This window comes from Salmo salar, chromosome 17 (assembly GCF_965601325.2).
Source record: "Salmo salar chromosome 17, fSalSal1, whole genome shotgun sequence".
In the NCBI taxonomy this organism is placed as follows: Eukaryota; Metazoa; Chordata; class Actinopteri; order Salmoniformes; family Salmonidae; genus Salmo; species Salmo salar.
This window is the reverse complement of record NC_138307.1, coordinates 82,562,326-82,575,860: the sequence shown is the minus strand read 5'-3', so window position 1 is coordinate 82,575,860 and position 13,535 is coordinate 82,562,326. Positions and strand designations below refer to the sequence as shown.

The 13,535-nt window shown below is 49.6% G+C and overlaps 1 protein-coding gene across 2 annotated transcripts in view; it reads right to left on the bottom strand.

Annotated features, from left to right (window-relative positions):
- Window positions 1-5,210, bottom strand: part of LOC106598353 (cullin-associated NEDD8-dissociated protein 1) — a 68,566-nt gene extending 63,356 nt beyond the window's left edge. For both annotated transcript variants that reach the window (XM_082964255.1, XM_082964254.1), the window contains exon 1: window positions 4,867-5,210. In XM_082964255.1, coding sequence (XP_082820381.1) covers window positions 4,867-4,934 — 68 coding nt within the window. In that variant the 5' untranslated portion in view covers window positions 4,935-5,210. The remainder of the gene's footprint in view (window positions 1-4,866) is intronic.
- Between the last annotated feature and the right edge of the window lie 8,325 nt (window positions 5,211-13,535).

Here is a 13,535-nt window from a genome sequence, read left to right as displayed (position 1 = left end):
TGAACGTGGTACCTTCAGGCATTTGGAAATTGCTCCCAAGGATGAACCAGACTTGTGGAGGTCTACAATTTATTTTCTGAGGTCTTGGCTGATTTCTTTTGATTTTCCCATGATGTCAAGCAAAGAGGCACTGAGTTTGAAGGTAGGCCTTGAAGTACATCCACAGGTACACCTCCAATTGACTCAAATGATGTGAATTAGCCTATCAGAAGCTTCTAAAGCAATGACATTTTCTGGAATGTTCCAATCTGTTTAAAGGCACAGTCAACTTAGTAAACCTCTGACCCATTGGAATTGTGATACAGTGAATTATAAGTGAAATAATCTGTCTGTAAACAATTGTTGGAAAAATTACTTGTGTCCTGCACAAAGTAGATATCCTAACCGACTTGCCAAAAGTATAGTTTGTTAACAAGAAATGTGTAGAGTGGTTGAAAAACTAGTCCATTAATCTACAGGAACACACAGGGAGGAAGAAGACCCAGTTAGACTAACAGGGTTATGATGTTATATGTTCATAAGACATCCAACTAAAGAATCTTCTAGAGCAGAGGCCCACCTTCCAGCATTAGGGAACATCGTTCGCGCCACGTCTATTTCTATGTTGTTATTTTATATAGCTTACTGCACCTGGTATTCTCCCAGGCGGTCTCCCGTCCCAGTGCTAATCAGGTGTGTTCAGGGTGGTATGGCCACAAGCATACCCCCCTTTTCCCTGAATTACATCCCTTGGCTCATCTCTGCAACTCCTCAAAGGGCTCGGGAGAGGCGAAGTCATGCGTCCTCCAAAACATGACCCGCCTGGCCGCCTACCTCTTTATCACACCGCCTGCTTGACCGGGATGTCAGCAGCACCAATGCGTCAGAGGAAACACAGTTCCACTGACAACCGGGGTCAACTTGCATGCGCCCGGCCCTGTCACAAGGAGTCGCTAGAGCACAATGAGCCAAGGAAAGCCCAACCGGCCAAACCCTCCGAAGGGTTTTAACACCACTGAGCTAAGAGAATGGAACCCTACAAACGGTTTTAACACCACTGAGCTAAGAGAATGGAACCCTACAAAGGGTTTTAACACCACTGAGCTAAGAGAATGGAACCCTCCAAAGGGTTTTAACACCACTGAGCTAAGAGAATGGAACCCTCCAAAGGGTTTCAACACCACTGAGCTAAGAGAATGGAACCCTCCAAAGGGTTTTAACACCACTGAGCAAAGAGAATGGAACCCTCCAAAGGGTTTTAACACCACTGAGCTAAGAGAATGGAACCCTCCAAAGGGTTTTAACACCACTGAGCAAAGAGAATGGAACCCTCCAAAGGGTTTTAACACCACTGAGCTAAGAGAATGGAACCCATCAAAGGGTTTTAACACCACTGAGCTAAGAGAATGGAACCCTCCAAAGGGTTTTAACACCACTGAGCTAAGAGAATGGAACCCTCCAAAGGGTTTTAACACCACTGAGCAAAGAGAATGGAACCCTCCAAAGGGTTTTAACACCACTGAGCTAAGAGAATGGAACCCTCCAAAGGGTTTTAACACCACTGAGCCAAGAGAAGGTAACAAGTCAAGTGCTCTGACATTAGAAGCCAAAGCAAATCAACACTAGTACAAAGATCAAGCTACTATCTCCGAGGAGAGGAACGATTGAAGCCTAAAGCACTAGATGATACCAGACAGACTAGCTCTGATCTCTTAGAGTGGTGGGGTAACTTTTACCATCAAATCCAATTTAATACATGGGAGTATACATCACACAAGATCAGCTTTAAGACACCATCTTGTCTCCATCTTAACACATCAAAGAACTCCTGGTGTGATTCAAGAAAGACCTTTTCCTAAATACTATGCTCCTCAACACTAGGCTCGTTTGATAATCTCTGACGCGTCGTCCCCCCCCCCGTCCCCCCCCTCATCGGAACGCAAGAAGCTTTTTAAACAAGAGGGACAGCGAGAAGGAAGAGAGAAAAATAATGAATAATGCATGAGGTCCATGGCCCACACTCACTGAGCGGCAGCCCCACAGCATGAGGTAATGGGCTGGAGCACCCACACTCACAGAGCGGCAGCCCCACAGCATGAGGTAATGCGCTGGAGCACCCACACTCACAGAGCGGCAGCCCCACAGCATGAGGTAATGGGCTGGAGCACCCACACTCACAGAGCGGCAGCCCCACAGCATGAGGTACTGGGCTGGAGCACCCACACTCCTCTCTCTCTCTCTCTCTCTCTCTAAACTGGTGCGTGGGAAAACACTTTCTACCAGGGGGTGATCTTCTATAGTGGAAATCAATCTTCACTACCACGGTACCACCACGGTACCACCACCACACTAGATAAACATTAGTAGGACCTTAGAAAATCTATTTTATTTTACCCAAAATTCAATTCTCTGTTTAGTTTTTTTCAAGTTTTTTCTGTCAAAAATCACACTTAATTTTATGTGATGTTCTAAGTCCACTTTTGAGGTCTGGGTAAAATCTAAGAAATGCTCATTTTGGGGTGTAGATACCCTATAAATCTGTGGCACCAGCAAGAGACTTGTTTGGTTAGCGGTGTTTCTGTAGCACACATGTGATTGCTAATAATTGATGCAAATCATCATCATTATACATATCATTCTGCCAGGAAGGCTCCTTGTAGTTAACATTTAATTGAGAAGGTTTTTGGGAAAGCCTTTCCATCTACCAGAAGACTGTTGTCATTATTAGCATCATCGCTAACTGCTACACTTAGTGGTAGACAAACGGGCACACACAGACAGGGGCTTTCCCCAGCTGAAGGAAAATACAAATCACTGATACATTTTGTTCATGTTTTATAATAATCTTGGCCAAATGAACACAGTCTAACAAGTTCAAATCATTTAGTTGATTCCGTCCTCGTTCTCCACCACCCTCATTATAAAGGGCCCTAAATTAGACGAGGACAAGACTCACACCTACACAAACATGACAGAGTGGATAACATTAGACCTCCCACTCAAATGTGAAAGGCCATTGATTTCACCCTGCTAATAATGATGGCATCATGCAAACGTGCAGAAGCAAGGAGCACCCCTTTACTCCCTCTATAATGTGGTGTTAGAACTCAAATTCAAATAGGCCTAAAACTGACACAAATGTCAGATAGTCAGGCTCCACTCCCACCGCCAGGCTCCACTCCCACCGCCAGGCTCCACTCCCACCGTCAGGCTCCACTCCCACTGTCAGGCTCAGAGGTTAGGCCTAAACTCTCAACAGCTATTTCTTGACTGATTCACTTCAGAGTTCTGATTCTAGAGGTGGATTTACAATGTCATTCAACCATGATGGATAATCCAGTGAGCTGGTGTCAAGTCATGCTTTTGGCAGCTGTATAAGCAATCCCTCAAAACTAGAAGGCAATGGGGGCACACAGTGGAACAGGCTTCCTGTAAAATAGTCCTGTACCATTTCTCACCGTCCCACCCCAGGTACCACAGAACACAAGCCACCGTTAGTCATTATTATGAACCTGAAATAGTCTGGGACCTGTAGAGTTATTGGCAAGACTGAGAATCTGGGAAGTAGCCTAAGTTGACAAGAAAGAAGAGAGGCTAGGAGTTCCCACACGTGCATAGGAAATCTCATCCAACCAGACGGCTCACTCTAGCAATTGAGCCTGGGGGTGAGGTTAATACATGGTTATGGTAAACCGTTTCAGAGATGGGCCCGAGAGACATTACATATTATTGGGGCACACTCAGTATGTCAGGGGACTGGTTACTTTCAATATGTTTTATAGTTGTAACATCTGACATTTCAGAGCAAATGTCAGTGACAAATGACTTTGTGTCTACCTATCTATCATCTCTACAGGTGTGGGAAACACTGGAAAACACCAGAACAAGACTACAGGAATGCAGCTTTGGATTCCCACAGGTGCACACATCTAAGATGATCTCTGTAGTGAAAAAACTGAAACATTTATCAGGTGGTAGATTACGACTATGTAGTTATACATGTATGCTGTGTAGTTATACAGGTAAATTCATGACTCCTGGCAACTGTAACAGAATTGTGAAGAGCAGAATGCTGGCTTACATCATCATATTTTCTGTAAAAACAAGTGTTCCTCTAATGTGAAGTTGATATGGCTGCAGACTAATTCACGGTTTGGAAGTCAATCAAGTTGTTTCTAGTTCGTTGGTTATAATTGTGTGTTTGGTATGGTTTATATAAACCACCTGACAGTGAGGTAGTGGTATGCTTCAAAGCTAGCTAAATCAGCTAACTACCTAACTACATACATTAACTACATTTTGACTCCCCGAGCAGCCAAAAACATAAACATGCTGGCTGAATTATGTTATGGATGTACTGTGGCTAGCTAACGTTAGCTAAGCAATCATTGATATGGCATTTGTAGACTGCTGGGATATGTGCAATGCCTTTTTAGTTAACTACTTAGTTAACAAACTAGCTAACTAGTGTAGTCCACTTGGTTGAGTTAGCTAGCTAAATTCGATAACGTTTTCTACCTCAAAACGTTAGCTAGTTTACTAGCTAGCGTTGACAGTAACGACTGTCAGAGCGAATTAGCCAGCTAGTTAGCAACATGACAGTGTTAAATGTAACTAGCTAGCTATATACTTGGCAAAACTGACAAATTATAAATATAATGTCAAAATGTTAATGTGGGTTCCTCGCAAGAATCTGTTTATAGCGAGTGGCTAACATTGTTAGTTAGCTAGCTAGCGAACGTAAGCAGACTAGCCAAATGACAGAATTGATTTGAGGCCTAGCTAGCTAACTTGCAGGGTTTTCATATGGGACGATACCGGTTTGAGTAAAAGTTCAGAATCACAGCGTCATTTCAAATGCATAGACTGTTAGAATATTGTATTTACCTGAAATCCTTGTCGCTTGATGTCATTTTTTCCAATAGATTAGAGATATGGTATGAGGCGCTCGCCATGTTTGCAGTCTGTTGGAGTAGCCTGCTAGCAACCACTAGTCAGTATCACGGGGCGGAATTCTTATCCACTTATTTACCTATTTACTTCTCTTAACGATTGAAATCGATTCAGTTTCCACTGTCACTTTCCTTTCGATGGAGCGAAGTGATGATCAGCGGCGGAATAGCAGAGAATTTAGTCTCATCCTGCGGAGTTTTGGATGTGTTTGAATGGAGATCTCACTTTGCTCTGCAGAGAGGAGGAGCTGCAGAACCAGGCGATTTCGCTACTGGGGTCAAAGTTGAGTTTGTTATTGGGAGACGGGACCAGACTAGTGAGTTTGTTATAGGGGGACGGGACCAGACTAGTGAGTTTGTTATAGGGGGACGGGACCAGACTAGTGAGTTTGTTATAGGGGAACGGGACCAGACTAGTGAGTTTGTTATAGGGGGACGGGACCAGACTGGTGAGTTTGTTATAGGGGGACGGGACCAGACTGGTGAGTTTGTTATAGGGGGACGGGACCAGACTGGTGAGTTTGTTATAGGGGGACGGGACCAGACTGGTGAGTTTGTTATAGGGGGACGGGACCAGACTGGTGAGTTTGTTATAGGGGGACGGGACCAGACTGGTGAGTTTGTTATAGGGGGACGGGACCAGACTGGTGAGTTTGTTATAGGGGGACGGGACCAGACTAGTGAGTTTGTTATAGGGGGACGGGACCAGACTGGTGAGTTTGTTATAGGGGGACGGGACCAGACTAGTGAGTTTGTTATAGGGGGACGGGAGCAGACTGGTGAGTTTGTTATAGGGGGACGGGAGCAGACTGGTGAGTTTGTTATAGGGGGACGGGACCAGACTAGTGAGTTTGTTATAGGGGGACGGGAGCAGACTGGTGAGTTTGTTATAGGGGGACGGGACCAGACTGGTGAGTTTGTTATAGGGGGACGGGAGCAGACTGGTGAGTTTGTTATAGGGGGACGGGAGCAGACTAGTGAGTTTGTTATAGGGGGACGGGAGCAGACTGGTGAGTTTGTTATAGGGGGACGGGACCAGACTAGTGAGTTTGTTATTGGGGGACGGGACCAGACTAGTGAGTTTGTTATAGGGGGACGGGACCAGACTGGTGAGTTTGTTATAGGGGGACGGGACCAGACTGGTGAGTTTGTTATAGGGGGACGGGACCAGACTAGTGAGTTTGTTATAGGGGGACGGGGCCAGACTAGTGAGTTTGTTATAGGGGGACGGGAGCAGACTAGTGAGTTTGTTACAGGGGGACGGGACCAGACTAGTGAGTTTGTTATAGGGGGACGGGACCAGACTAGTGAGTTTGTTATAGGGGGACGGGAGCAGACTAGTGAGTTTGTTATAGGGGGACGGGACCAGACTAGTGAGTTTGTTATAGGGGGACGGGACCAGACTGGTGAGTTTGTTATAGGGGGACGGGACCAGACTGGTGAGTTTGTTATAGGGGGACGGGACCAGACTGGTGAGTTTGTTATAGGGGGACGGGACCAGACTAGTGAGTTTGTTATAGGGGGACGGGACCAGACTGGTGAGTTTGTTATAGGGGGACGGAACCAGACTGGTGAGTTTGTTATAGGGGGACGGGACCAGACTAGTGAGTTTGTTATAGGGGGACGGGACCAGACTAGTGAGTTTGTTATAGGGGGACGGGACCAGACTGGTGAGTTTGTTATAGGGGGACGGGACCAGACTGGTGAGTTTGTTATAGGGGGACGGGACCAGACTGGTGAGTTTCTTATAGGGGGACGGGACCAGACTAGTGAGTTTGTTATAGGGGGACGGGACCAGACTGGTGAGTTTGTTATAGGGGGACGGGACCAGACTGGTGAGTTTGTTATAGGGGGACGGGACCAGACTGGTGAGTTTGTTATAGGGGGACGGGACCAGACTAGTGAGTTTGTTATAGGGGGACGGGACCAGACTGGTGAGTTTGTTATAGGGGGACGGGACCAGACTAGTGAGTTTGTTATAGGGGGACGGGAGCAGACTGGTGAGTTTGTTATAGGGGGACGGGAGCAGACTGGTGAGTTTGTTATAGGGGGACGGGACCAGACTAGTGAGTTTGTTATAGGGGGACGGGAGCAGACTGGTGAGTTTGTTATAGGGGGACGGGACCAGACTAGTGAGTTTGTTATAGGGGGACGGGAGCAGACTGGTGAGTTTGTTATAGGGGGACGGGACCAGACTGGTGAGTTTGTTATAGGGGGACGGGAGCAGACTGGTGAGTTTGTTATAGGGGGACGGGACCAGACTAGTGAGTTTGTTATTGGGGGACGGGACCAGACTAGTGAGTTTGTTATAGGGGGACGGGACCAGACTGGTGAGTTTGTTATAGGGGGACGGGACCAGACTGGTGAGTTTGTTATAGGGGGACGGGACCAGACTAGTGAGTTTGTTATAGGGGGACGGGGCCAGACTAGTGAGTTTGTTATAGGGGGACGGGAGCAGACTAGTGAGTTTGTTACAGGGGGACGGGACCAGACTAGTGAGTTTGTTATAGGGGGACGGGACCAGACTAGTGAGTTTGTTACAGGGGGACGGGAGCAGACTAGTGAGTTTGTTATAGGGGGACGGGACCAGACTAGTGAGTTTGTTATAGGGGGACGGGACCAGACTGGTGAGTTTGTTATAGGGGGACGGGACCAGACTGGTGAGTTTGTTATAGGGGGACGGGACCAGACTAGTGAGTTTGTTATAGGGGGACGGGACCAGACTGGTGAGTTTGTTATAGGGGGACGGAACCAGACTGGTGAGTTTGTTATAGGGGGACGGGACCAGACTAGTGAGTTTGTTATAGGGGGACGGGACCAGACTAGTGAGTTTGTTATAGGGGGACGGGACCAGACTGGTGAGTTTGTTATAGGGGGACGGGACCAGACTGGTGAGTTTGTTATAGGGGGACGGGACCAGACTGGTGAGTTTCTTATAGGGGGACGGGACCAGACTAGTGAGTTTGTTATAGGGGGACGGGACCAGACTGGTGAGTTTGTTATAGGGGGACGGGACCAGACTGGTGAGTTTGTTATAGGGGGACGGGACCAGACTGGTGAGTTTGTTATAGGGGGACGGGACCAGACTGGTGAGTTTGTTATAGGGGGACGGGACCAGACTAGTGAGTTTGTTATAGGGGGACGGGACCAGACTAGTGAGTTTGTTACAGGGGGACGGGACCAGACTGGTGAGTTTGTTATAGGGGGACGGGAGCAGACTGGTGAGTTTGTTATAGGGGGACGGGACCAGACTGGTGAGTTTGTTATAGGGGGACGGGAGCAGACTGGTGAGTTTGTTATAGGGGGACGGGACCAGACTAGTGAGTTTGTTACAGGGGGACGGGACCAGACTAGTGAGTTTGTTATAGGGGGACGGGAGCAGACTGGTGAGTTTGTTATAGGGGGACGGGACCAGACTGGTGAGTTTGTTATAGGGGGACGGGACCAGACTAGTGAGTTTGTTATAGGGGGACGGGAGCAGACTAGTGAGTTTGTTATAGGGGGACGGGACCAGACTGGTGAGTTTGTTATAGGGGGACGGGACCAGACTGGTGAGTTTGTTATAGGGGGACGGGACCAGACTGGTGAGTTTGTTATAGGGGGACGGGAGCAGACTGGTGAGTTTGTTATAGGGGGACGGGACCAGACTAGTGAGTTTGTTATAGGGGGACGGGACCAGACTAGTGAGTTTGTTATAGGGGGACGGGAGCAGACTAGTGAGTTTGTTATAGGGGGACGGGAGCAGACTGGTGAGTTTGTTATAGGGGGACGGGACCAGACTGGTGAGTTTGTTATAGGGGGACGGGACCAGACTGGTGAGTTTGTTATAGGGGGACGGGACCAGACTAGTGAGTTTGTTATAGGGGGACGGGACCAGACTAGTGAGTTTGTTATAGGGGGACGGGACCAGACTGGTGAGTTTGTTATAGGGGGACGGGACCAGACTGGTGAGTTTGTTATAGGGGGACGGGAGCAGACTGGTGAGTTTGTTACAGGGGGACGGGACCAGACTGGTGAGTTTCTTATAGGGGGACGGGAGCAGACTAGTGAGTTTGTTACAGGGGGACGGGAGCAGACTGGTGAGTTTGTTATAGGGGGACGGGACCAGACTAGTGAGTTTGTTATTGGGGGACGGGACCAGACTAGTGAGTTTGTTATAGGGGGACGGGACCAGACTGGTGAGTTTGTTATAGGGGGACGGGACCAGACTAGTGAGTTTGTTATAGGGGGACGGGAGCAGACTAGTGAGTTTGTTATACGGGGACGGGACCAGACTAGTGAGTTTGTTATAGGGGGACGGGAGCAGACTAGTGAGTTTGTTATAGGGGGACGGGAGCAGACTGGTGAGTTTGTTATAGGGGGACGGGAGCAGACTGGTGAGTTTGATATAGGGGGACGGGACCAGACTGGTGAGTTTGTTATAGGGGGACGGGACCAGACTGGTGAGTTTGTTATAGGGGGACGGGAGCAGACTGGTGAGTTTGTTATAGGGGGACGGGACCAGACTGGTGAGTTTGTTATAGGGGAACGGGACCAGACTAGTGAGTTTGTTATAGGGGGACGGGACCAGACTAGTGAGTTTGTTATAGGGGGACGGGACCAGACTGGTGAGTTTGTTATAGGGGGACGGGACCAGACTGGTGAGTTTGTTATAGGGGGACGGGACCGGACTGGTGAGTTTGTTATAGGGGGACGGGACCAGACTAGTGAGTTTGTTATAGGGGGACGGGACCAGACTGGTGAGTTTGTTATAGGGGGACGGGACCAGACTGGTGAGTTTGTTATAGGGGGACGGGACCAGACTGGTGAGTTTGTTATAGGGGGACGGGACCAGACTGGTGAGTTTGTTATAGGGGGACGGGAGCAGACTAGTGAGTTTGTTATAGGGGGACGGGACCAGACTAGTGAGTTTGTTATAGGGGGACGGGAGCAGACTAGTGAGTTTGTTATAGGGGGACGGGACCAGACTAGTGAGTTTGTTATAGGGGGACGGGACCAGACTGGTGAGTTTGTTATAGGGGGACGGGAGCAGACTGGTGAGTTTGTTATAGGGGGACGGGAGCAGACTAGTGAGTTTGTTATAGGGGGACGGGACCAGACTAGTGAGTTTGTTATAGGGGGACGGGAGCGGACTGGTGAGTTTGTTACAGGGGGACGGGACCAGACTGGTGAGTTTCTTATAGGGGGACGGGACCAGACTGGTGAGTTTGTTATAGGGGGACGGGACCAGACTGGTGAATTTGTTATAGGGGGACGGGACCAGACTGGTGAGTTTGTTATAGGGGGACGGGACCAGACTAGTGAGTTTGTTATAGGGGGACGGGAGCAGACTGGTGAGTTTGTTATAGGGGGACGGGACCAGACTGGTGAGTTTGTTATAGGGGGACGGGACCAGACTAGTGAGTTTGTTATAGGGGGACGGGAGCAGACTAGTGAGTTTGTTATAGGGGGACGGGACCAGACTGGTGAGTTTGTTATAGGGGGACGGGACCAGACTAGTGAGTTTGTTATAGGGGGACGGGACCAGACTGGTGAGTTTGTTATAGGGGGACGGGAGCAGACTGGTGAGTTTGTTATAGGGGGACGGGACCAGACTAGTGAGTTTGTTATAGGGGGACGGGACCAGACTAGTGAGTTTGTTATAGGGGGACGGGAGCAGACTAGTGAGTTTGTTATAGGGGGACGGGAGCAGACTGGTGAGTTTGTTATAGGGGGACGGGACCAGACTGGTGAGTTTGTTATAGGGGGACGGGACCAGACTGGTGAGTTTGTTATAGGGGGACGGGACCAGACTAGTGAGTTTGTTATAGGGGGACGGGACCAGACTAGTGAGTTTGTTATAGGGGGACGGGACCAGACTGGTGAGTTTGTTATAGGGGGACGGGACCAGACTGGTGAGTTTGTTATAGGGGGACGGGAGCAGACTGGTGAGTTTGTTACAGGGGGACGGGACCAGACTGGTGAGTTTCTTATAGGGGGACGGGAGCAGACTAGTGAGTTTGTTATAGGGGGACGGGAGCAGACTGGTGAGTTTGTTATAGGGGGACGGGACCAGACTAGTGAGTTTGTTATTGGGGGACGGGACCAGACTAGTGAGTTTGTTATAGGGGGACGGGACCAGACTGGTGAGTTTGTTATAGGGGGACGGGACCAGACTAGTGAGTTTGTTATAGGGGGACGGGAGCAGACTAGTGAGTTTGTTATACGGGGACGGGACCAGACTAGTGAGTTTGTTATAGGGGGACGGGAGCAGACTAGTGAGTTTGTTATAGGGGGACGGGAGCAGACTGGTGAGTTTGTTATAGGGGGACGGGAGCAGACTGGTGAGTTTGATATAGGGGGACGGGACCAGACTGGTGAGTTTGTTATAGGGGGACGGGACCAGACTGGTGAGTTTGTTATAGGGGGACGGGAGCAGACTGGTGAGTTTGTTATAGGGGGACGGGACCACACTGGTGAGTTTGTTATAGGGGAACGGGACCAGACTAGTGAGTTTGTTATAGGGGGACGGGACCAGACTAGTGAGTTTGTTATAGGGGGACGGGACCAGACTGGTGAGTTTGTTATAGGGGGACGGGACCAGACTGGTGAGTTTGTTATAGGGGGACTGGACCGGACTGGTGAGTTTGTTATAGGGGGACGGGACCAGACTAGTGAGTTTGTTATAGGGGGACGGGACCAGACTGGTGAGTTTGTTATAGGGGGACGGGACCAGACTGGTGAGTTTGTTATAGGGGGACGGGACCAGACTGGTGAGTTTGTTATAGGGGGACGGGACCAGACTGGTGAGTTTGTTATAGGGGGACGGGAGCAGACTAGTGAGTTTGTTATAGGGGGACGGGACCAGACTAGTGAGTTTGTAATAGGGGGACGGGAGCAGACTAGTGAGTTTGTTATAGGGGGACGGGACCAGACTAGTGAGTTTGTTATAGGGGGACGGGACCAGACTGGTGAGTTTGTTATAGGGGGACGGGAGCAGACTGGTGAGTTTGTTATAGGGGGACGGGAGCAGACTAGTGAGTTTGTTATAGGGGGACGGGACCAGACTAGTGAGTTTGTTATAGGGGGACGGGAGCGGACTGGTGAGTTTGTTACAGGGGGACGGGACCAGACTGGTGAGTTTCTTATAGGGGGACGGGACCAGACTGGTGAGTTTGTTATAGGGGAACGGGACCAGACTGGTGAGTTTGTTATAGGGGGACGGGACCAGACTGGTGAGTTTGTTATAGGGGGACGGGACCAGACTAGTGAGTTTGTTATAGGGGGACGGGACCAGACTGGTGAGTTTGTTATAGGGGGACGGGACCAGACTGGTGAGTTTGTTATAGGGGGACGGGACCAGACTAGTGAGTTTGTTATAGGGGGACGGGACCAGACTGGTGAGTTTGTTATAGGGGGACGGGACCAGACTGGTGAGTTTGTTATAGGGGGACGGGACCAGACTAGTGAGTTTGTTATAGGGGGACGGGACCAGACTAGTGAGTTTGTTATAGGGGGACGGGAGCAGACTGGTGAGTTTGTTATAGGGGAACGGGACCAGACTGGTGAGTTTGTTATAGGGGGACGGGACCAGACTAGTGAGTTTGTTATAGGGGGACGGGAGCAGACTAGTGAGTTTGTTATAGGGGGACGGGAGCAGACTAGTGAGTTTGTTATAGGGGGACGGGACCAGACTGGTGAGTTTGTTATAGGGGGACGGGACCAGACGGGTGAGTTTGTTATAGGGGGACGGGACCAGACTAGTGAGTTTGTTATAGGGGGACGGGAGCAGACTGGTGAGTTTGTTATAGGGGGACGGGAGCGGACTGGTGAGTTTGTTACAGGGGGACGGGACCAGACTGGTGAGTTTCTTATAGGGGGACGGGACCAGACTGGTGAGTTTGTTATAGGGGGACGGGACCAGACTGGTGAGTTTGTTATAGGGGGACGGGACCAGACTGGTGAGTTTGTTATAGGGGGACGGGACCAGACTAGTGAGTTTGTTATAGGGGGACGGGAGCAGACTGGTGAGTTTGTTATAGGGGGACGGGACCAGACTGGTGAGTTTGTTATAGGGGGACGGGACCAGACTAGTGAGTTTGTTATAGGGGGACGGGAGCAGACTAGTGAGTTTGTTATAGGGGGACGGGACCAGACTGGTGAGTTTGTTATAGGGGGACGGGACCAGACTAGTGAGTTTGTTATAGGGGGACGGGACCAGACTGGTGAGTTTGTTATAGGGGGACGGGAGCAGACTGGTGAGTTTGTTATAGGGGGACGGGACCAGACTAGTGAGTTTGTTATAGGGGGACGGGACCAGACTAGTGAGTTTGTTATAGGGGGACGGGAGCAGACTAGTGAGTTTGTTATAGGGGGACGGGAGCAGACTGGTGAGTTTGTTATAGGGGGACGGGACCAGACTGGTGAGTTTGTTATAGGGGGACGGGACCAGACTAGTGAGTTTGTTATAGGGGGACGGGACCAGACTGGTGAGTTTGTTATAGGGGGACGGGACCAGACTGGTGAGTTTGTTATAGGGGGACGGGACCAGACTAGTGAGTTTGTTATAGGGGGACGGGACCAGACTAGTGAGTTTGTTATAGGGGGACGGGAGCAGACTAGTGA